Genomic DNA, 24,117 nt, shown 5'->3' with positions numbered 1-24,117 from the left:
GTCCCTGAGACCATGCACAGGACTTCTCTGGTAGCATCTGGTCCAACAGGAATCTCATCCATATCCAGCTTGTCCCCTGTATCTCTCTTTTTTTCTTTTACAATTTATTGTCAGACTGGTTTCCATACAACACCCAGGGCTCATCCCAACAGGTGCCCTCCTCCATGCCCATCACCCACTTTCCCCTCTCCCCACCCCCCCATCAACCCTCAGTTTGTTCTCCGTGTTTAAGAGTCTCTTATGGTTTGCCTCCTTCCCTCTCTGTAACTTTTTTTCCCCCCTTCCCCTCCCCCCTAGTCTTCTGTTGAGTTTCTCAGGATCCACATATGAGTGAAAACATACGGTATCTGTCTTTCTCTGCCTGACTTATTTCACTTAGCATAACACTCTCCAGTTCTATCCACATTGGTGCAAATGGCCAGATTTCATTCTTTCTCATTGCCAAGTAGTATTCCATTGTATATATAAACCACAATTTCTTTATCCATTCGTCAGTTGATGGACATTTAGGCTCTTTCCATAATTTGGCTATTGTTGAAAGTGCTGCTATAAATATTGGGGTACACGTGCCCCTATGCGTCAGCACTCCTATATCTCTTGGGTGAATTCCTAGCAGTGCTCTTGCTGGGTCATAAGGTAGATCTATTTTTAATTTTTTGAGGAACCTCCACGCTGTTTTCCAGAGCGGCTGCACCAGTTTGCATTCCCACCAACAGTGCAAGAGGGTTCCCGTTTCTCCACATCCTTGCCAGCATCTATAGTCTCCTGATTTGTTCATATTAGCCACTCTGACCAGCGTGAGGTGGTATCTCAGTATGGTTTTGATTTGTATTTCCCTGATAATGGGTGACGTTGAGCATCTTTTCATGTGCCATCTGGATGTCTTCTTTGGAGAAGTGTCTATTCATGTCTTCTGCCCATTTCTTCACTGGATTATTTGTTTTTCGGGTGTGGAGTTTGGGGAGTTCTTTGTAGAGTTTGGATACTAGCCCTTTGTCCGATATGTCATCTGCAAATATCTTTTCCCATTCCGTCGGTTGCCTTTTAGTTTTGTTGATTGTTTCCTTTGCAGTGCAGAAGCTTTTTATCTTCACAAAGTCCCAGTAGTTCATTTTTGCTTTTAATTCCCTTGCCTTTGGAGATGTGTCGAGTAAGAAATTGCTGAGGCTGAGGTCAGAGAGGTTTTTTCCTGCTTTCTCCTCTAGGGTTTTGATGGTTTCCTGTCTCACATTCAGGTCCTTTATCCATTTTGAGTTTATTTTTGTGAATGGTGTAAGATAAAGGGTCTAGTTTCATCCTTCTGCATGTTGCTGTCCAGTTCTCCCAGCACCATTTGTTAAAGAGACTGTCTTTTTTCTGTTGGGGATATTCTTTCCTGCTTTGTCAAAGATTAGTTGGCCATAGATTTGTGGGTCCAATTCTGGAGTCTCTATTCTATTCCATTGGTCTATGTCTGTTTTTGTGCCAACACCATACTGTCTTGATGATTACACCTTTGTAGTAGAGGCTAAAGTCTGGGATTGTGATGCCTCCTGCTTTGGTTTTCTCCTTCAATATTACTTTGGCTATTCGGGGCCTTTTGTGGTTCCACATGAATTTTAGGATTGCTTGTTCTAGCTTTGAGAAGAATGCTGGTGCAATTTTGATTGGGATTGCATTGAGTGTGTAGATTGCTTTGGGTAGTATTGACATTTTAACAATAGTTATTCTTTCAATCCATGAGCACAGAATGTTTTTCCATTTCTTTGTATCTTCCTCAATTTCCTTCATAAGCTTTCTATGGTTTTCAGCATACAGATCTTTTACATCTTTGGTTAGGTTTATTCCTAGGTATTTTATGATTCTTGGTGCAATTGTGAATGGGATCAGTCTCTTTATTTGTCTTTCTTTCGCTTCATTATTGGTGTATAAAAATGCAACTGATTTCTGTACATTAATTTTGTATCCTGCGACTTTGCTCAATTCATGTATCAGTTCTAGCAGACTTTTGGTGGAGTCTATCGGGTTTTCCATGTATAATATCATGTCATCTGCAAAAAGTGAAAGCTTGACTTCGTCTTTGCCAATTTTGATGCCTCTGATTTCCTTTTGTTGTCTGATTGCTGATGCTAGAACTTCCAACACTATTTTAAACAACAGCGGTGAGAGTTTGTCCCCTATATCTCAACATACCTTTTCAGTTGCTTTTTTCAAACACACTGTATTTTATCATTATGTCTCCTCTGTCTTTTTAAATCAAGATTAGCCCCCCCCCCCTTTTTATTCCCCATAACACTGACTTTTTTTTTAAAGACACCGAGCCAGTTGTCTTGTCCTACAGTCTGGATCTGTCCGATTGTTTCCTTGTGCTGTCATCTGATTTGTTCCTCTCTGAGTCTGGCCCTTGTATTCCTTGGAAACTGGAAGCTAAGTGTAGAGGCTAGACCAGGTTCCTGTTAGACCTTTTCCAGCCAGGACTGCTTTGCAGAAGGCACCGAACAGGTGCCACACTGCACAAGGAGGCATGCCCTAGGATGTTGGCTTCTTCCCACCGGCGGGATGCTGAGTCTGGCCTTAGGTCAGGCAGGGTGACGGCCAAAGTGTGTTTTCCCCATTTCGATTTGCAGGTAATCTTTGCGCTGCCCTTCGGCACCATATGAATACCTCGTTTCCTCATTAGCTTTTTACCTCATGATTTTGCCTCCATCCGTGCCTGAATCCGTGATTTGATTGAAGGTGGCAAAATGGTGATTTGTAAATTACTTCTCTGCTCCATTTATTAGCTGGCATTCTCCTCTAACGAAGAGCTTTTCCTTCACCAACTGGGGATGATTACTGATTGTAGTTCTTCCTAAAGAGGTAGGATGACGCTTCGTTCTTTTTCTTGACCAATTTTCACAGTGAGGAGTCAGGGTAATAGTCACGCAGGGCTCTGGCAAACGATCTTTCTTTTTGATAGATTTTTGCGTATTCGGTGTGTTGAAATAACTTTCAGCCATTATTCTTTAATGGTGAAATTACCGCACATTTGGCCAGTGGGAGTCTGTCCATGCTACCGACCCGTGAATGAAATGTCTACAAACGATATTAAAGTATTATCGGGGCAATCAGAAAACTGGATGTTTAAAGGAATGATCATTAGTTGGGGTAGCGTTATCATGGTTATTAAAAAGATAAAAGAGGGGCGCCTGGGTGGCTCGGTCAGTTAAGCATCCCACTCTTGACTTCGGCTCAAGTCATGATCCCAGGGTCATAGGATCGAGCCCCACATCGGGCTCTGCCCTGAGTATGGAGTCTGCTTAAGATATTCTCTCCCCTCCCCACCCCCACCCCTGCCGCTCAAGAGCTCTCTGTCTCTAAAATAATGTTTTTTTATGTTTAATTTTGAGAGAGAGCCACTCATAGAGCATGAGCAGGGGAGAGACAGAGAGAGGGAGACACAGAATCCGAAGCAGGCCCCAGGCTCCGCACTGTCAGCACAAACCCCGACTCAGGGCTCGAACCCACGAACCGTGAGATCATGACCTAAGCTGAGGTCGGGCGTTCAGCCAACTGAGCCACCCGGGCGCCCCCTCTCTAAAATAAATTTTAAAAACAGATGAAAGAGTCCTAACCTCCTAGAGACGACATATTGAATGACATATTGAAGTATTTGTTGGCAAGATAGGATTTACCTTGAAGTAGTTCATGGGTGGCTGGCAAGGGGGGTGGGGGGAGGGGAATAGCCCAGGACGAGAGGAGGCGGGTTTGGCCACATTCTATTAATTATGAGGCTGCGTGAGGGATGCTTAGGGTTTGATTATACTATTCTTCCGGGACATGTTTGAAACTTTTCCTAATGACAAGTTTTTAAATTATTTGAACCTAAGGTGGGATTTGCGGTTCAGATTGAGTAATCTCGCAGCTCTTTTTTCTTAACTGCGTATTTATGTTTTTAATCTATGAAAAGCTTATTTTGAAGGAATGTGTACCTGTTCAGCTTTGCCGACGTAAAGCCAAAATGGAGCTCGTATTGGAGCTTAATTGCTGTGTAAATCCAGGAAATTTGAAACTCTCTAAAATGTAAGTAATGGTAAAGAACTTAAAGAAAAACGTGGCTACGGTATTTCTCTACCTTTTCTCTTCTTGGAAAGTGTTTTTAAAGCTTTCAAAACAATTCCCCATCATTATTCTGAAATAGTCTTTATTTTGTAAATAAATGTACTAGTATAAAAAATACTTCTTCCAGGGGCTCCTGGCTGGCTCAGTGGGTAGAGCATGTGACTCTTGATCTCAGGGTCGTGAGTTCAAGCCCCCATTGGGCGTGGAGCCTACTTAAAATAAAATTAAAACTAAATACATAAATAGAAATACTTCTTCCCTGTAAAAGATTGAGGAAAAAAAATGGCAAGAAGGATAGGGGGACAAAATCACTTGGGTCTTCGACCACAGACAGCCAGGGTCTTCATAAATGTCTTTGCATCTTTTTCCTATGCCTTGTCTGTTATTTGCTTACTTGTTGTCAAAAATCCTACATTTGGAATTAATATTATCTGTTTTAATGTATTGAGGATTCATTACACACGACGCGTCAGCTTTCATCTGTTACTGCCGGGGCCGTCCTAACTCACTGTGAAATTTGGTGCTGCGGCTGTTTTCCTGATAATAAATGGAAAAAAGGTCATCTCTGGTCTCTTCAGACTGTCCAGCTTTTTGGGTTTGGGGGCTTCCTCCAGCAACAAATACCTGGCTTTTTGGTGAAACAGTGCTATGGCAGCTATTTAAAATCCAATTTGCTCCTGTCCTAGAGCCTTTAGCACAAGGACCGGGGGTGGGGGGAGTGCCCAACCAGGTAATGACCGAAAGGGAATTCATCCCATTCACCGGGGGTGGAGCGTTGGCCGTAGATCTCACTAAGGTCAGCGGACACGTGAAGTGCCAGCCAGAATGCGAAGCCGGGGGACCCCAGCACAGTGCTAGGGAGTGACGCAGAGGTCCGTCCCGGCTGTTCCCCTTGTCTCAGACATTCACTGAGCACGTCCAGGCTGCGCTGGGCTCTGGGCTCTAGCGTTCGGAAGGCAGCCGCGAACAGAATGGGACTGGTTGTGAACATGTGTGCAAATAACCAGATAGTATGTCCGGCAGGGGACGTCTGTAAAGGCAAGGCAATGGCTTTGAAAGCGATGGAGGGTGCGGTATTCTACAGAGCGGGCAGGGAGGCCTCGCTGAGCAGTAACCCTGGGGCCGAGCCCCCGGGTTCGCGAAGCACGCAGCCGGCTGCGCGGCGGATCTACCCGCGTTACATGCGCCCGGGGGAAGACTGTTCACAGGCCATCGAGGCTGGAACCGCGCCGCGGAGGCGGGGCAGGTGCTGCGGGCAGAGGTGGCTGGGGGCCGCTGGCGGCCCCTTCAGGGGCTTGGCTTTGTCCCCCGGAGTGAGATGGAAACCGGTGGAGGGTGACGAGCAGAGGAGGGGCGTCATCTGCCGTGTACCTTGTAAAAGGACCGCTGGGCGTCACGTGGGTGATCAGTTACAGGGGGGGAAGGGCAGAAGCCGAGTGCCGGCGGGGGGCCAGGACCCGTACACCAGGTGAGAGAGGATGCTGTCTTCGGAGCGGGGTGATAGCAATAGGGAAGGTGGGGGGGGGGGGTTGGATCCCGGAGGTTTGTAGAGGGTGAACAGAGCCGGACCGACGAATCGCTGAGAGAAAAAGGCGAGGGAAGGACGCCTTTGCTGTCTGGGGCCTTGAGCAGCCGGAAGGGCACGCGGCCTTTCCATGAGCTAGGGAAGACCGAGGGAGGAGCGAGAGCGCGGGGGCGGTGGTGTTCCCTGTGGGTGACGTCCGATGTCTTAGCGGACAGGTCGGGGGCGGCAGGCAACTCTACAAGTTGGGGAGTCAGGGGAGAGGCCGGAGCCAGGGCAGCCCGTGGCGGGTGTTATCCAGCTAGGACGGTGAGATTGCGTGCATCCCTTCACTTTCACTCTATTTACCGTGTCTTTTTTTTTTTTTTGGTCGTATCACTTGCCACCAGAGGCGTGAGGCGGGGGTGATGAGGGCAGGATCGGTGGTCGTACAGCCCAGTGAGATCCAAGCTAGCGACCAGAGGGGGTTTCCGGTTCTAGGGAACACTCCAGGTGACTCTCATTGCAGGTGACCTGGGGACCATTCTTTGAGAAGCACTGCTGAAGGCACCTCGTCCTTTCCTCTTTTGTCGTGGACAGGGCCCCCTCCCTGAGTTCTTGTGTTACTCAGCAAACCCCAGAGGATGCGAGTGGGTCCTCTCATCCCTCCAGCCCGCACCTTGGGGCTTGGCCTAACGTGCAAATGGAAGGAGAGAGACACTTAGTGGGCGAGAGAAGCAAGTGAAAAGCCAAAATGCCGTTAATAGGAGCAGCGATTATTCCCATGCAGTAAACCAGCTTCACCCCGTGTGCCTAACGCTTAGTTAACGCTTGGTCGTCACCCCTTATTACCTCGTGAGTCATCCGTTCGGTTTATGAGGGCGGCACTTTGATTCCTGTCGGGATATTTCCTCTCTGAGAGTCCTCCCAGAGTGCTCCCAGCTTTCCCAGAATAGCGCTTTTGTGTTCTGGATACCTCCAGATACACTGATAAGTTCTCAACAGCTGACTGCATTCACAGTTTATGACTTGGTATTTATGAATCGCCGAGGATGTTATGTACTGCCTTCTAAGTAAACCTGTAGGATGATACTTGCTCTCAGAGTCAGCACTGTAGTGCTTGGGAAATAGATCAAATGAGGCAGCTCGGGAAATAGATCAAATGCGCTAGCACTGGGGGAGGAAACGATGGAAAACGAAAGCACTGTGCAAATACGGCTTGTTCTGACAGTAACTTGCACTGGAGCCGGGACCACCGTGACCTAGTGTGACTACAGTCACCTGACAGTCCATGTCATTGGTGGAAATTTCCTGTGCACGGGTCCACAATGTTTGCAGATGACACAGGCCTGCAGCCCCACACACGCCCTCCGTGCACCGTTATCAGACCACGGGGATGAAATGATGGCACGGTAACAAACCTTTCTCCCTACTTTTTAGGATGGCCACTCTTCTTCTAAAGAGGCTAACGTTGCATACCGTAAAGACTGGAAATAATTGCATTAGATGTCCTGGTACATACACCCTGCGCCAGACCGCACCAGCACGGCCGTCCCTCCGAGCTTCTGGCCCGAGACTGTCCTGCCCGATTCACGCAAAAGCTTCCGGTACTGTTGCAGACACCCAGGACGAGAGGAAGAAGAAAAAGAAGAATGAACCAGCTCTTAGCAACGTCGGAAGAAAAATTCACGAGCGGGTTATTCACGTGCTGGATGAGGCGGGCAACGACTTGGGCAACATGCACCGAGCAGACGTGATCAGGCTCATGAACGAGCGGGACCTGAGGCTCGTGACAAGGGACAGCGGCGCGGAGCCCCCGCAGTACCAGCTCCTGACGGGGGCACAGATCCACGAGGAGCGCCTGCGACTCCGGGAGCTGGGAAAGGCCCACCCGAAACCCGGTAGGTGACCTGCTGCCCACGCCCTGAGCCCCGGGGACCGCAGAGGGCGTCTGCCGAGGTGCCTGGTGACAGCGGGGGTGTGAGCAGCGGCGTAGTTCACGGCCTCCCCACATCTCCCGCATCTTTCTCCAGCTCTCGCTTCATTTCCATCCATTCCTCCTCCCGTCTTTTTTCCTCGATGCCCTGTGGTCGGCGTCGCTTCCTCGTGTAAAATGGGGGGGAAATAGGGAGGCACCCCAGAACGACGGGACCCCTTTTCCTCTTGGCCTGGCCCAGGGGCGGCAGCACCTCTGGCGGCCGGAATGAAACGAGCCTCGGAAGCAGTGGGGTGGGGGCCCTGTTCCCGTCTTTCCCCCTCATCTCTAACGTGGAGGCGCCTGGCCAGTTGGCCGGAAGCCCTTTCTGATCTCCGAAGGGATTCATAGAGCATCTTCCACACCCTGTTGGTAGTAAGGCTCATTTACACATTTACCGATCACCTTGCCACGGCCTTGTCTTTTATGCCTTATGGAGCCAGGAACTAGACATCAAGTGAAAATTTTTCATGAGTCCTAATAAGTGCTGACCGTTACGAAAGCTTGTTTTATGGAAAACACTCTGGGGCAGGGGGCAGGAGACGGGTCCCAGAGCTGCCACAGCGAGGTTGTGTGTCTTAGGAAAATCACACGGTTCTCTGTGGCTCGGTTCTGTGGCACCACATTCAACAAGGATGTTGGCTGGGAAACAAAAAGTCTTCAGAAGAGGCCAACCGGGATGGTAAGGGCATCACATTGCATCGCACAAAAAACGCTGAACCGCACCGAGAAGCTTGGAGAGCTTTGGCGGGGGTGCTCTTTGCAGAGATAGTTGAAGCGCTAAGGTGTTAAAGGCATTCATTTTGTTCCGGTGGCGACGTAGGACCAGCTGCGGGAGCTTGAAGGAAGCCAGGAGGTGTTCCTAAAAGGAGGTCTTTTAGGAAAATTACTTTTGGGAATTAGAAAGCATACCGAAAACTATACACACCTGTTACCCACCATCCAAAATGAACAAGCGTTAACGTTGTTGTACTAAAGGTTGTTAAACGCAACAAAACGTTACAGGAAAGTCGAAGTCCTCGTGCTCCCTTTTCCTGTGCCGTCCTCCCTCCCTGCCGCCGTGGACATGAATGTGGGTCTGTACTGTTAAACTTCAGTGACATACAAATCCGTGGTATGTGGCATGATTCTGTACACATGACAATTATGTTATGCTGTCTTCAAGAGCTAGGTTTATGTAACAGCTGTAGCTAATTTTTTATAATTACTCAATGGAATCCTCAGAATGTACCAGATACCATGGATTGGTCAGGGCCTTTCCATGGGCATTGGGCTCGTTTCCAGCCTTTCATTTCCAGACCAGAGCTGGCTCGTTTCCAGACCAAAGGCACGTCTGTCAGTGGCTCCAGAGTCTGTGGGGCAAATTGTCAGCAATATGTGAAATCTCTTTCTCTACATCCTCACCCATACTTGGTACTCTCATCTAATTTTTGTCCTGCCAATGGGTGAGAAACCCGATCTTATTATTTCTTTGGGTTTCATTTCACCATTTGAGTTGCCTCTTCTGTGAACTGCCTGTTCACATGCCCTCTTCCTCTACTTGCGTGGTCCCCCCCTCCCACCCCCGCCAATTTATAAGATTCTCCGTGTGATGCAAAAAAACCTTATCCTAGTTAGATTTCTTTTTTTTTTTTTTGCCCTTTTCAAAATTACACCATAGTGTCTTTGATATAGGAAATTATCAATTATTTTCCTTAACAAAATCCTTCTTTTTTTAATGTTTATTTTTTAGGGAGTTTAACAGAGCATGAGCAGGAGAGAGGCAGAAAGAGAGGGAGACACAGACTCTGAAGCAGGGTCCAGGCTCCAGGCTGGAGCATAGGGCCCGATGCGGGGCTCGAACTCCCACACCGTGAGGTCGTGACCTGAGCCGAAGTCAGATGCTCAACCAACTGAGTCACCCAGCCGTTCCTTAACAAAATCCTTTTAGCCTGAGGTCACAAACATACCCGGTCTTGTCTTCTATTTTAAAGTTGTATTTTTTCACATGCGGTTAGTGCTCCCAGGGAGATTGTTGTGTGGATTAAAACCTAACTTTTCCCCCGTATGAAAACTCTGAATCTTCCAAAGCTTTTACTAAGGAATCTGTTCCTTCCCTGCAATTTTCTAAGTCAGGATTTCCATTGCTGGATACAGGACAGAGAGAGCTCGCTCTCGTCTGATGCAGTCTGGGTGACCCCATTGTCACTAGAAGGGCACCACTAAAGGAGTCAGATGAGAAGAGTACTTCCCAGGGGCGCCTGAGTGGCTCAGTCGGATAAGCGTCTGACTTCAGCTCAGGTCATGATGTCATGGTTTGGGGTTTCAAGCCCCACGTCGGGCTCTGTGCTGACAGCTCAAAGCCTGGAGCCTGCTTCAGATTCTGTGTCTTCCTCTCTCTCTGCCCCTCCCCGGCTCATGCTCTCTCTCTCTCTCTCTCAAAAATAAACATTTAAAAAAATTTTTTGAGAAGAGAGTACTTCCTAAACGCTGCTCCAGTCAGAAAGAAAAATAAGGCCAATTAAGTTTATCATAAAGCTAAACTTGTTCCTTTTAAAGGACCATTCTTTTGTACTGTCATCAAAGGAGGGTACTAATAAATGGAAGCATTTCATATCTAGATACTTGACAGGTAAAAACTGGTATCTTTATGTCTATTTTCCTTGTTTAAAAAGCGTTCACCAGTCTGCCAGACTAAGTCAGGAAGAGGAGCGTCCGGGCCCCTGTGGCAACCGCAGATCTCACGAAGTGTGCATGACCCAGCTCAGGTCCCCCAAAGGGACCAGTCAACAGTCCTAAAAAAGTCTCTGTTTTAAACTAGGCCCTACCCTGACAAAGGAGCTAACTTTTTCTTCAAAGATTGGACGACATGATTTGGACACAAAGAGTAAACAGATTCAGCAATGGATTGAGAAAAAATACAGAGTTCAAATTACTATAAAGAAAGGGAAGAACGTAGAGCCAGAAAATAAAATGGTAAGTGAAAGCAGGTCTGAGAAACTGCTCATTCTGTTTGCTGATCTAAAAGAACAATCGTAGAAAGTCTGGGTAACGTGAAGGCAGAGTAGCTGGCGAATTCTACCGTGACGGCAGTAGCTTCCCAATTTGCTTTTCAAAATGCAAACATCCGCTCCATATATTTTTTCCACTGAAGCATAAGTATCGTCATGTGAAAACACTGCGCTTCGTAATCTAGTGAAAGAGTAATGTATACTCTTCTCTTTGACAAATTGTACAGTATCTAACATTTAAGTAGAAAAACATAGATTCATTTTTTTAAAGTCTATTTACGATTTATGAACGCCTCTGAGAATTCTTCCATATAAAGTTAAATGGCCTTTGTGAAAAGTATCAGTTTACACTCCCAGGGTCAGTCTACAGAGTATCTACTTCACTTTTAGAGTCCGAGAACTCAGCAGCTAAAAGGCAGCATGAGTCCAGTGGTTTCCACCCTTGTTCGTGTTAGAATCACCGAGACCTAGGACCCAGCCCAGCTGATCCTGGATCTCTGGAACTGGGTGTGTTTCCCAAATGACTCTGAGCGAGTGTTAGGAACCGCACAGGACTGACAGTTGTGGGGATAAGGAGGTCCTCTGCCCATGCCCAAACCCACCGCTCTGTACTTCTCTTTTCCGAGAGGGTAGTTGGAGCCAAACACAGCCCCTCAGGGCCATTGACAGCGGGGATTTTAAACTATCGACTTTTAGTACAGGAGTATAGTTACATGGAGTTTGTAAAACTGCCTGGTTATGGTACAGGTTTCAATGACTGCTTAACCAGAAAGGCACAGTTTGATTGAGCTAATCACTTAAATAACAGCAACTCAATCAAGAATGCAGATTCGTATGGGTATTAGAGCATTAGCACTAGAAAGAGTCGAAGACATTGGTTTTAAATTAATCTTTGGCCGTTCTCCCCTTCTAGGAGGAGATATGTAACCAAATACTCCAAACTATGCCCGGGATAGCTACCTTCTCAACCCGCCCACAACCTGTTAGGGGAGGGAAAGCTGTAATGTGTGTTCTTCGTCATTTAAGCAAAAAGGAAGAGAATGCATATAGAGAAACTCAAGGAGCCCAGAAAGAGGACCCTTTGAACAAAGAAAATGGAAACAACAGAGAATCAGATGTTGTGCATCCATGATTTTAATAAAGAAAAATACGCTTCTGGGAGAAAGAACTGAGCTGGCTGGTCTGTGGTCCTTTAAGCAAAGCAATCTGGTGTTCAGTTGAGGGTAAGTATGACCGTCGAGAGCACCCTGCCTTCAGTACAGTTCAGTGACTCTCCGTTTGTAGGCAGAGATGAGCTTTGTCCTTGTTTCTTTTTAGGAGGAATGTATCCACTGAGACGAGAGGCCAAACTCCGTTTTTCACGAGACGGTTTTACCTTTGGAAATAAGAAAGCGAGACAATGAGAACGCAAAATCAAACTATACAACTAACCTAATAGCTGTACCCCCCAACAGGCACCCCGCACCCCCTTAGAAGAAAGTGAAGCCCAGCGATCGCGTTCCCAGTAGAGCAGCTCACACAGCAGTGACGAGCCGAAAGTACCCGAGACTGCATCGGCTGGGGCACTTTGGGTTTAAAACCCACAGCGGGCCCCAGTTAACTTACTTTGAGGTTCATTTTCTTCTTGTCAGGGTCATGCACAACGGCATGCCTAGTGAGACTTTGCTACGATGAAGGGAAAAGAAAAAGTTATGTTTTTGAAACGCTGCCATTTGGGTGCCTGTTAATATGAGAACTTTACGAGTTCTTTAAATAAACTGTCGACCTTCTTTCTGTTACATACCGTTGAGGGACTCGACCTCTACTTAAAGATTCTCCCACCAGAGCAGAATTCGTCCTCACATCCTACACCTCATCACTACCTTTCCTGAGGACTCAGGTTCGGAATTTAGACAGTCTCGCCGCCGCCCCTCCCCCCCCCCCGCCCCCCCAGTGGCTTCTGAGTTGCTTCCTGAGGGGGAGGAGGGGGAGCCAGTTCTGGATGAGCTACTCCAGGCTGAAGAAGCTTCCTGTAACTGAATCTAGGCAGCAGCATTTCCAAACACCAACGGAACACCTGACCGGTCTCCCTGCCCTTGATAATGATGCTGACCGCGATCAGCTCCGAGCTCCTGTCGGTTTGCACCCACGCTGGGCCTGCCTCACTTGTGTGTTCCGTCTTAACCATGGCGCACGGCACACGCTTGGAAGAGTACCGGCCAGAGAGCCTGCCGAACCGCACGGGCCCTCCAGTGAGTGTCACGTGCTCACCTGTTCACATCTCGCCCAGATCTAGACTAGACTCCAGTCCTAAGGTCCCTCATGTCCTGATGCCCACTTCTCAATCCCTAGATGGTGAGTCTAAAAGGACACCTAATAGGCATGTGGTACCACAGGCCACTGGTTCTCAAATGTAGATACGTAAGAATCACCTGGAAGGTTTGTTAAAACACAAATTACCAGGTCCCATCCCCAGTTTCTGATTCGGGGGGGGGGGGGGGGGGAGGATATGCATTTCTAGCAAGTTCTCCGGTGATGCAGAAGCTCCCGGTCAAGGGCCACACTTTTGAGAACCACTGGCACGGGCGAATCCGGTTGTTGTGCGGACTTCAGAACCACCCCCGCTGAGGCGAGAGGGGAAGGTCCGGGTCACCCAGCTTTCCCCATCGGCAGGCCCCGGGACACCGTCTTGGGACCCAGGGCTCCCAGGAACCCCGCCGGGAGGCCGCCCGTCTAGAGGACCGCGTCTGTGAGGGCGAGTACTTACTTTCATTGCGAACGTTTTGCCGCAGCCGGCGTGCTCACAGGTGAATGGGCGCCTTTCCTCGTGGAAAGAGAGAATGTGGCTCTGGAGATTAAAGACCGTCGTGTAGGTCCTACCACAGCCTTCCCTGGGACACCGGCACACCTCCCTCTCCGGGGCGTGAGTCTTCATATGTTGCTTCAGGTAATCCTTGCGTTTAAAGGTTTTCTGGCAGACTTCACATCTTATGGCCTCTGGTGGAGCAGACACACACTTAACCCATTTCCCCGGGTATCGCCACGCGGGAAAATTAACGCTGAGCTCGTAAGGCAGGTATTTGGGGCCAAAAAGGTCACGATGATCATAAATGCGAACACCGGCTGCAGTGTCTGTTGCTTGGAAGCCGGTCTCGATGCTCCCACGTGCTGGTATTACGTGGAGTCACTCCGTCCCCTCACCAGGGAGCAGGGGTTCTCAGCCTGGTGGCCGTGGGCAGGGGACAAGATGAAGTAGACCCGTGTCCTTCCTCGGCCTCCAGCACAGAAGGCACCACCTCCCAGGCCGCCCCCCCTGCCGGAGCCTTTCCGGCCGCTAACTGCACGGCGGCTCCTCCCCGACCCGGGACCCCGGCTCCCGCGCGTCTGCCGGGCCACCGAGGTACCAGCTTCACAAACGTCACGGGAACGCCTTTGTCTTAAGGCACACGCCTAGCACTTCACTCTCCAAAACCGTAGGGGCAAATGTCACACTGCGCCACGCACATCTGCCTCACCTTTATGGGCTTCCCTCATGTGTTTCAGAAGCTCTGTCCACGTTTTTGCCACGAAGGAACATTCTTTTTTGCACACGTAGCCTGTGTAGGAAAAAGCAGATTGGTGCATCGCCTTCTGTGAATATTCAGCGTAAACACCGCTCGTCATTGGAAAGGAAACTTACAAGCCTATACAGTTGCCCTCCTGCCTCCCAATACCATTCTGTTCCGTCAGCCGCTGGAGGTGGGAATAAAAACTAAGGTTTGTTTTACAGTAAAACCCAACGATCGCACAGCAAGGTGTTCACTGCACGTAGGGTTTCACCTCAGCAGACTCCACGGAAGGATGCCGTGCCCTCTCCCGCTGTGGTCAGGGAGCTGGGTAGACCGCGCGTGGGCTCCCAGCTGCCGTCACTCCCCGGCCGCTGGCTCACGGTCCCTTCCCTCCCTGCTCTGTGCCTGCCTCTTGTTTTCCTCAGAGCTCTGGGGTCCTCTGCGTTCGCCAGACCACCAACACCGAGTCTCGGTGGTTGTGTGCCCATCCCTGGCCGCCTCAAGTCTTACCATCTGGTAGCTTCTGCACTGCAGAAAAGACTCGGGCTGCGACTAAGGGAGAAAATAAGACCCTAGAGGAAACGCTGCGGACGACAGTGGACACTGTGCAAAGCACCGCAGCTGGAAGAATCAGTCCGGGTAACGGCCAGCCCGTGTTTCACCCACGAGATACCAGAGTGAAACCAAAAGGAGCGAGGCCACCTCTCAGGCTTCACCTACTACTCTCTCGTTTAAAAAAAAAAAAACAACAACCCAAAAACATATTCTATACTCAGAAAATCGGAATACAGATATAAAAGCATCCCTCGTGGAAACGGAGGACAGATTCAGGTAATTTAATCCTGTCTTCCTGAAAGAAGTTACGACCTGATTGCTCCGGAACCTCAAACTGTTCCCCAAGCCCTGCGAGCGCCAGTAAGGAAAAGAATGACACAGGTCGTGAAGACGTTTAAATGGCGGTGGCGAAGCCAACCTCGGCTGGAGCGCCGCACTCAGAAGTGTAACGCACCGCCAGGCACTCGCGCAGGGCACGAAGCGTTCGCTGCCAACGGCGACAAGAGCGGTGCGTGAACAGGCGACAGGCGGGCCTCCGGTCGAGAGCCTAACACCTCGAGCTGCGGCGTGCCGCCCCCGCCTGGACAGTGCCGAGTTTCTCAGCGTGGCCGTGGAACAGAAGAGAAGGCGCTTTCCGCTCAAAGCGTTAGGCCAGCCGGCACGCGGCGCGGTTAGTGTCTACTCAAAGCTGGTGCCACAGGGGCCCCCGTACGCACCCTCGTGGACCTTCCCGTGTCTCTTCAGCCTGCTGCGGGAGGCGAAGTGTTTCCCACATCCCTCATGGGCACACCTGGGTGAACGACACACGAGGCGTGAGCCAATCCGTTTCCGGGGGGCAGCCCCTCAGGGTCGACGTGAACTTCGTCCTTTTCCGCTCCAGAGTCTCTCCCCACGACCAAACCAATCGTAAAAAGGAGATTTAAAACCGAGACCGAATCACAGGTGAAATTCAGGTGACTGGCCAGCCTGGAGACAAAATAAACTTAAGAGAAAAGTGCCAGCACCTTTTTTTTTTTTTTTTTTTTTTTTAAGGATGTGATCAAATTAAATAGTTTTCATCTTTATGCTTCTGAAAAGATACACTGTTTTCCTGGCTACAAAAACACGGCTTGGGTGAACCCCTAAGGCACTGGGCATGGTCTCTGCGAGTTTTAACGCCGCGGCCGAGGGCCGGCGTGGCGAGCAGGCAGCGTCAGGTGCACCCGTCTGGCGACCGGTGCAGAGGCACGTCCCAGCTCCGTGCGACAGCCCTCGGTGGCTGCCCACCGGCCCCGCGTGGGCCAGGAGCACCGCCAGCCCGTGCTCCTCAAGACCTCACCAGGTGCTCCTTCGCACCCTCCCCGAGTCCACCCCCGTGTGTCCCGTCGCCGTTCCTGTCCCTCCTGAAGGCCCCTCGCATGCAAGGCCGACAGGCCCGATCGCTGTGGCTCTGTCGGAAGGGACCGCTTCGTGTCTGCACCGTGACATTTCATACGACTGAATAAAGCCACTTCTCAGCGCTCCCTTCAAGCTTAACCACAACTGTACCAATCTCACAAATTATTCTGGAACACGTTAGCTATTTCTTTTAGCAAATAAAAGCCAAATTAAACTTCTGACGTGCCCCCGATATAGACGTGGGCGTTCGCTGCACAGAAAAATGTTAAGACGTGGCTTCAGAACGCTTGTATCCCACCTCTGCATTTCAATCTTTTTTTTTTTTTTTTTTTTTTACTTTTTATCTATTTTGAGAAAGAGCGAGAGCACATGCATGAGCTGAGGAGGGGCGGGAAGAGAGAGAGAGAGAGAGAGAGAGAGAGAGAGAGAGGGAGGGAGAGAGGGAAGGAGAGAGAGGGGGAGGGGGGGGGGAGAGAGAGAGAGAGAGAGAGGGAGAGAGAGGGAGAGGGGGAGAGGGGAGAGGGGAGAGAGAGAGAGAGAGAGAGAGGGAGAGAGGGAGAGAGAGGGAGAGGGGGAGAGGGGAGAGGAGAGAGAGAGAGAGAGAGAGAGAGAGAGACAGAATCCCCAGCAGGCTCTGTGCTCTCAGCACGGAGCCCGTCCCAGGGCTCAGACTCCTGAACCGTGAGATCATGATCTGAGCTGAAACCGAGAGTCGGACTGAGCCCCCAGGCGCCCCTGCGTGTCAATCGTCCTGCCACCTGAAATGCAAGAGACCTCACCCATGTGGAGAACCTACTTGAACAGTGGCTCACTGGTGTGCTGGCACTGATGGGTCCTCAGCTGCTGGTGTTTCTTAAAGGCCTTCTCACACCCTTCAAAAGTGCACTGTTTGATAAAGGTTCGTTAGATTTTGGAAAAAATCAAAGAGTGGTTCACAAGAGAATTCCCTCAGGAGAAACACACCGTGAAGATTTTATACTTGCTGCCTGCTCCCCCCCGAGTTACCGTCAAATCCCATGCCAGGAAGCTTTAAAGATTTAACACATTGGAAACAGCAAAACGGTTTCATTTGGGGCAGTCTACCATAATAAACTTCATTAGCAAAAAAAAAAAAAAAAAAGAAAAAAAAAAGGATGCTTTCAAAATAAGCCATTATTATGATAGCTAGCAGTTGGGCTAAATTCAGGGATCTGCCAGACAAAATCTGGTTGATGAGCCCTTTAGGAACATTAGACAATAAGCCTAAAAATATGCAGAGAGTTTAAGCACAGAAAATCATTCATACTTACTACATATTGTTTTTGCTGATTTTCATGTTTGCGTTCAAAATGTTTCTTCAAGTTTGATTTTGTGTTGAATTTCTGATCACAGCCACTAGCTGTACAACTGTAAGAAATTGCATAAATCAAAATATTAACAAACCGAGGGAAGAGAAGTTTTAAGATGTACACATCCTCCTCCTTTATAGAAGTACTGTCCAGGGGGCCTGGGTGGCTGTCGGTTGAGCGTCTGACTTCAGCTCAGGTCACAATCTCACGGTTCGTGGGTTCGGGCCCCACGTCGGGCTCTGCACCAACAGCTCGGAGCCTGGAGCCTCCCTTGGATTCTGTCTCCCTCTCCCCGCCCCCCACTTGTGCTCGGTCTCTCTCTCTCTCAAAAATAAACAAACATTAAAAAAATTTAAAGAGGGGCGCCTGGGTGGCGTAGTCGGTTAAGCGTCCGACTTCAGCCAGGTCACAATCTCGCGGTCCGTGAGTTCGAGCCCCGCGTCGGGCTCTGGGCTGATGGCTCGGAGCCTGGAGCCTGTTTCCGATTCTGTGTCTCCCTCTCTTTCTGCCCCTCCCCCATTCATGCTCTGTCTCTCTCTGTCCCAAAAATAAATAAACGTTGAAAAAAAAAATTAAAAAAAAAAAAAATTTAAAGAAACTACTGTCCAAAGTACAGTATAAAACAGACTTTAACCAACTCCAAAGTGTTAAAGCTGAAGTGTCAGCCTCACTCTCACGGGATTACCAGGGAACAAGATGCATCTTCACCCAGGCTTCTGAAACCAAGCACGTTCATCACACGTCCTTTATGAGCCGGCACACAAAAGGTGCAAGACATTACTTCCAAAACCCAAACCCTGCTCAGGCTTAACTCCATGTTTAAGCGAAATTGTTTTTTAATTTAGAATCTGAAAACCTTCATTTTGCTTGAAATGTCAAAGTAAATTGCATTTCCAAAGGAAAAAAAAACCTTCAAAAACACTACTTTTAGCTTCTGTTCAGAGGTAGAAATGGGTATTTAGAGCAAAACCACCAACCATAACGCTCTCTGGCATATCACCAAGCCATCCTGGTTCCCCTTAATGAGTGTTTCTATATCTTGCCCTTGAATTATCCAAATTCTTTGTGAAGTTGTGTTTTAAATGTGTGCTCTTCTTGTGAGAGTCCTCAGCCTGAGGGACGAAGCAGGACTTCTATGACGGCCCTAATCTCAGCCATCACGGACCAGGAAACACGGGGTGACACTGTCGGGTGCTGTGCCGTCTACAGGGGGCTGACCGTGAGCGGGGGCAGCGGGAGATCCCACTGGAAGCGTGCGGGAGGCTGCGGCAGAGAACACGACGGACGCCAACGGGTGGTGGTTTTGATCCCAGGGACGGAAGGCTGACTTTTAGCTGGGTACACGGTCAACAGAAATAGAACTTTTCCCAGCCTCCCCTGCAATCAGGGGTGGCCACACGGCTGTTTCTGGCCCATCCGGCTCAACGACCACAAAGTGTCTAAAAGGGGGCACGCCTCTTTTGCGCCTTCGCCCATCCTGGTGGCTGGAACGCCTATGATGGCTGGAACTCCAAAGGTCATCTTGGACCGTGACATCGAAGCCCCAAGATGAGGACGGCAGTGACAAGTTCCAAGGAGCCCAGGTCCTACTGACTGTGGAACACCCCCAACTGTCCATGTCTGCGTTTCTGTTACACAAGAGAAACAGAGACGGTGTTGTTTGAGCCTCTGTTGTGCTGGGTTTTCTGTCACTCTTGACTTCAATCCTGACACAGGCATTTAACCCAACACCAGTGTGGGGCAAGAGGACAGGGCCCAGAAATGTCCCGACCGGGAGCAAAGAGCAGGCGCAGGGGCACAGGAGACGCGGACAAAGTTGCAGGGTGGTGCACGGACCGGGTTTTATGTCTGAGACTCAAGCAGATGGGGCAAGATCACAAAAAGGCCAGATCGCAAAGGTCATTTGCACAATATGCTAAGACCCTGGACTTCGTTATAAAAGCAACACTTAAACCCTGCACAGCTTTAAGAAGGGAAGCCGTCTAGAGCAGAGACAACACCATTCAGGTCGGGGTCAGAGCCTGAAATACGACCGCGGCCGCGGGGGGAGGGGCAGGGGTCTGACGAGAAGGGACAGAACCTGACGACCCACCGGCTGCAGAGGACGGCCGCGAGGACGGGCGTCCAGGGAAGCTGCCTCGCCTTCGCTGAGCTGAGGGCCGTCGGGTGGCCAGGGATGCCACCAACAAGAACGAGGGACAGGAAGGCCGAAGGAAGCAGAGCTCAGGCTGCACTTCAAGAGACTTGGGCCACGTGGAATTAAGAGGCCAGAGAGAGAGCCGGAAGGGAGTAACACCGAGCTGCCCTGTTCCAGAGGGAACCCTCCCTTTCCAATTCACCCTGGGAATCTGTCCAGCCCCAGTTCTTCTTGAAGATCCAGTTTTTTAAGGAGCATACAGTAGCTCAATTCAGAAACCAGGAAGCACAAAAAGGGACACAGGTGCAGGTTTCCTTCCACCCCTCACCCCTGCCTCCTCCCCCCCCCCTCCCCCCGGGACTCCCCACTACTCCCAGCCAGGACAGGCGACCTGTTCGGCTTTATACAGATAGAAGCAGATATAAATGCAGATTCTTCCCGCGTTCTTCTCCCTCCTTTTTATGCACAAAAAGGCAGCCCTCTGTCCACTCTTCCGAACTGTGGTCTTTTGATGACTATGCCGTTGGACGCTCACCCACGGCTTCACAGACGGTACCTGCATTTGTTTTTCCGGCTGTCTAGGATTCTACCGTGTTGATACACTTTTCAGTCCCTCCTGATGAGCACACGGGTTGATTCCAATGCTGTGCACAGAACCTCGTAGCGGCATTTAATTCAGCCACCAGTGTATCTGTAGAATAAATTCCCCGAAGGGAAACTTCTAGGCCAAAGACTCTCTCCCGGCCCCATTTTCCAGACCACGCTTCGTTACTCTTTGCTGGGCTGGTCGAACCACATTCTGAAATACGTTAAGCTTCACTTAGGGTCACCTGTTTCGGTGATACGCCGTGTGCTTGAACTGAACACGTCTGCCCCCTCAGGACTTTGTCCCGTTCCCGCTGGCCAGCACGCTGGTCAGATGGAGGTGGCTCTCCACATGGACAAGGGCAGTGAAGACGATCCCGTGCCAACAACTGACAGCTCCCCTTCCTCAGACTGTTTGGACCTTAGTGAGACATGAGACACTTCACATTCGTCATCCTGGATGAAGGGAACTCAGATCATTAGAAAACCTCACTGCTCAAGGAGCTGTCTCATAGAACACACTTGTGATACCAAATTCTAACATCTGCAGGACGTGCCATACAGCTATTTTTCGACGTGGTCTCCTGGATGTAGCTCTGGGCATCTATAAAGTCGTTACTCTTTTTCCAATGAAAACTCCGTGTTTTCACGGAACATTTTGTCCGGTGGTTCTCAAAGTGTGGGTGCCAGGCCAACGGCATCAACATCACCTGAGCCTTTGCTAGAAATGCAAATTCTCAGGCCCCACCCCATGTCTACTGAATCAGAAATTCCGGGGTGGGATCCAATACTCTGTTTTTTCTTAACAAGCTCTCCAGGTGGTTCTCACACTCCCTATATTTGAGACCCACTACTTTAAAGAAGCTGATTTAAAAGACAAGCAACACCTCCACCCTTTTCAGAGATAATCAGCAACTCCAAGGACAATACAATTAAGCCTGGTATGGGAGAGGTGAAGCGGCTCGATCTGAAGAAATACAAGATCAGCTATTAAAAGCTCTACTCCTTTATGCTTCTGTCTCCTCTCCCAGCAGCGTATTGGTTCATAAAGACCCTGTTCAATGCAGGGCCAAGAATCTGCCAGGGAACCATGACCCCATCTAGTCTGAGCGGAGTGTTTCTCGAGGAGGGTGTCCCACTTAGTACACACGTTAAAGGGAGGAGAGAGGATGCCAACTTAAGAGGACTTCAGACAGACTCACTCCTGAAGTTCTCACGAGTGACCCACACACCCCTCCTCTGTTCCACGCGTTCGAAACCCAGGCTCCTCTTGTACCAGGAAATGCAAATGAAGGACACTGCACATCCCTGGCCTCACGAGTTAACAATCTACTTTCTTACCAGGTCTGTGTGCCAAAAGCAACCTCTTTAAAGGCCGTAAGACTGTTCTCTACTTACACAAATGGCTTTTCCCCCGTGTGAATCAGGACGTGGCGGGTCAGATGGTAGTCCCTGACGAAGGCTTTGCCACACCCTTCACGGTCACAAACAAACGGTCTCTAGCAGGAAGGAAAGAAAAAAACGTGTCACTCCTGCCCCCGTTAGTATCTCTGGTACCATTTAAAGACCTAAAACGTGTAGGGGACATTTTAGCCAGGCAGGGACTCTGCCTCCAGGGATGGTTTCCACTGAGTTACACAAAGGCCACAACTGCCTCCCGAAGTCGGTGCAGCAGATCCTGCCCTGTCAGTCACACGCGAACTTAGCGGGTGGCCTTCACGGTAACAGCACCGTTCACGTGCTCCCAACCGGACAGCAAGCGTCCACAACAAGCCCCTTACAGATGACTTGTGTGCTGTTAGCGTTGGCCGATGTGCACAGATCGCCACCACTGCGTGCTTTTATCCGCTGAAAGCCTACGGCAGAGGAAGGCGCGGGTTCCCTCTCATCCCGGACAATCCCAGGGTCTGTGCTAAGAGGCCTGACACACCCATAGGAAAACGCTCACGGCCTCACTGCGACCACCGCTTGGGACCCAGGAGGTGGGAGGAGGGGGTCTCCATTCTGAACCTACAGGAAAAGTCGAAACACATCCCCCAAATAACCAGTGTGGTTTATTTACCTATGAAAAACATAGCCCCATGGCAGTCCAGGGGGGAGGTACCGAGGCCTCAAATGTCAGTGTTAGTAACAAAACAACTAGACGGGAAGACAGAAGAACTGAATTACCAGGGGAAGATCCACAGAATTTTGCACAATATTTGCCATTCTTTTTGTTGTCGTCGTTTTTGTTTTAAAGAAAGTGCAATTCATTGAGAGAGGCGCAGCTGAGGGAGGGGGGTGCGGGGCTACCGCTCCCATGCCCCGAGGACACAATCTGTCCGTCCCCTGGGCCATGGCTCTGGGGGCAATCCACAGAGGGGACGGGAGGCTCACGCTGCCCCAGGGTTTCTCAGAGAGGGACATAAAAGTGACCACGTGCTTCTCTCCCTGGACATACTGGTTTCAGAACCCAGAAGCTGAGGGGCGGAATGGGCAAGAGAAAGGACAGGAAGGAGAACACAGCGGCTGCTCCGAGGGGAGCCAGTCACTGGGCAAGACTGCCACGACAGCTGGTGGCACGGGTAAAGTCCGGGACAGAAAGAAGCAGTGTAAACGGTCCGCGAAGAAAAGAGCTGGAGGAAATGGTCGACCTTCCAATGGCAGAGAGGGTAGGGAGCCATGAGGTCACACGAAGGAACGGCCCGGAAGTTAGGTAGGTTTGGGAGCAAAGGCGGGGGCTGCAGGTCCCTGGATTAAGAAGTAAAGGGCTTTAGCTGAGAACTGACACTGGGAAACTGGGCAGGTTCCCTGGCCTCCATGAGCTTCCCTTTCCCCAACTGCCATCTTCCAAAGGCTTCCTACTGCCCTCAAAAGAAAACCCAAACTCCAAACCCTATTTGCACCCTGGCCTACAAATGATCCCACCACACCTGCTTCTCCGACCTCCTCTTATACGGTCCCCAACTCGATCACAATCACGGGTCCTTTTGCAGTTTCTTTCCACCGGGACTGTTTTCCCTTGTGTCTTCCCGGTTGGATCCCTTCCTTCTCATTCAGGTCAAAAGAGACCTTTCCTGACCATCCTCCAGGAGCCCTCAATTTACTTACTCCTTTGTCCCCGTTCAAGGACAAGGTCGGTGACAGCAGGAGCCTTTTGTTTTGTCGACTACTCTCGTCAGAGCTAAAAAGGTCCTGATTTGTGAAGGAATGAACGCATGCTGCTTGCAGAACCTCCAGTACTAAGACGTTACCCCCCCACACCCTTCCAGTTCCAGGAGGCCAGGGATTAAGGCAGGTGTCTGCTGGGGGTCGAGGGCGTAGAAAGCATGCGAATAAATGAATCCTTCCTCTGCACCTATTTACAGATTATCAGGAGACGGTGACGGACCAAGCCTCAAGATCAAACGAGAAGCAGCGGCCCAGGGTGCTTGGAGCCCATGGCAAGGCTGTCTTTGGGTCTCAGAACTTGTCTACCTCTCCTCGGCTCCTCCCTAACCTAAGGCAGAGCTGGTTCGCCTCTGTGATCCAGGCTGCCAAGACTGCAAAGGTCTCGCACAGGCTTGTGCAGCCACACGCTGCCCCGGGGCCTCTGGGACAGAGCCCAGCTGGCGGGCCACCCCATCCCGAGTCCCCGGGCCCGGACGCCACACCCCTCCGTGGCCGGGCCGGCGGCCCCGTTACCTCCCCCGTGTGCTTGCACAGGTGCGCGTCTAGCTTCCACGCCTTGTTGTAATTGGCGCTGCAGTCGGGGAAGGAGCAGATGAACCTCCTACTGAGCGCGGAGGGCGGCGGGGCGGGGCTCTCGCCCGCCGCGGTGAAGGCGTCGGCGATGGTCAGGGATGACACCGCCTCGGCGACCGAGGCCTGCGGCTCCAGGACGCCTCGGCGGGCGCTCAGCCACGTGCCGAGCCGCGGGCGACGAACGGCTGCGCGCGGCCGCCGCCGGACCCCGCTCCTTCCACTCCCGGAGGCTCCCACGCGCGACCCCGCCGGACTTCCGGGAGCACGACCCCGGAGGGGCGGGACTGGAGCGCCGGCGCGCGCGCGCACAACAGGCCCCGCCCCGCGCCGGCGCCGCAT

The 24,117-nt window shown here is 50.6% G+C and overlaps 2 protein-coding genes across 6 annotated transcripts in view; one reads left to right on the top strand and one right to left on the bottom strand.

Annotated features, from left to right (window-relative positions):
* The window catches only part of MTIF3 (mitochondrial translational initiation factor 3), a 17,252-nt gene extending 5,534 nt beyond the window's left edge, over positions 1-11,718 (top strand). Inside the window, exons 2-6 of one of the 5 annotated variants that reach the window (XM_043575797.1) lie at positions 2,763-2,838; positions 3,941-4,041; positions 7,022-7,482; positions 10,357-10,511; positions 11,460-11,718. In XM_043575797.1, the coding sequence (XP_043431732.1) occupies positions 3,980-4,041; positions 7,022-7,482; positions 10,357-10,511; positions 11,460-11,678 (897 nt within the window). In that variant the 5' untranslated portion in view covers positions 2,763-2,838; positions 3,941-3,979 and the 3' untranslated portion in view covers positions 11,679-11,718. Of the gene's footprint in view, positions 1-2,762; positions 2,839-3,928; positions 4,042-7,021; positions 7,483-10,356; positions 10,512-11,459 lie in introns of all 5 variants that reach the window. The other 4 variants (XM_043575789.1, XM_043575815.1, XM_043575821.1 and 1 more) reach the window with 4 other exon arrangements.
* Positions 11,663-24,117, bottom strand: GTF3A (general transcription factor IIIA). The gene is made up of 9 exons (XM_043597115.1): positions 23,719-24,117; positions 21,454-21,554; positions 17,295-17,391; positions 16,802-16,890; positions 15,345-15,418; positions 14,041-14,121; positions 13,293-13,522; positions 12,152-12,211; positions 11,663-11,921 (listed from the first exon to the last, which is right to left on the bottom strand). The coding sequence occupies exons 1-9, from the start codon at positions 24,115-24,117 to the stop codon at positions 11,760-11,762; spliced, it is 1,293 nt and encodes a 430-aa protein (XP_043453050.1). The 3' UTR covers positions 11,663-11,759.

This window comes from Prionailurus bengalensis, chromosome A1 (genome assembly GCF_016509475.1).
Source record: "Prionailurus bengalensis isolate Pbe53 chromosome A1, Fcat_Pben_1.1_paternal_pri, whole genome shotgun sequence".
Classification (NCBI taxonomy): Eukaryota; Metazoa; Chordata; class Mammalia; order Carnivora; family Felidae; genus Prionailurus; species Prionailurus bengalensis.
Note: the sequence above shows the minus strand (reverse complement) of the source record. Positions and strands in the feature narration are given on the sequence as shown.

Bases quoted from the DNA above. Each gene is read 5' to 3' on its own strand.
- GTF3A (XM_043597115.1), bottom strand. From the start codon at position 24,117: ATGCGGCGCCGGCGCGGGGCGGGGCCTGTTGTGCGCGCGCGCGCCGGC. The intron at 16,891-17,294 runs GTAAGTATGAAT...TTTATCAAACAG, and splicing joins ATCAGCAAAAACAATATGTA to TGCACTTTTGAAGGGTGTGA. The intron at 12,212-13,292 runs GTAAGTACTCGC...CCTTCATCGTAG, and splicing joins GCAAAACGTTCGCAATGAAA to CAAAGTCTCACTAGGCATGC.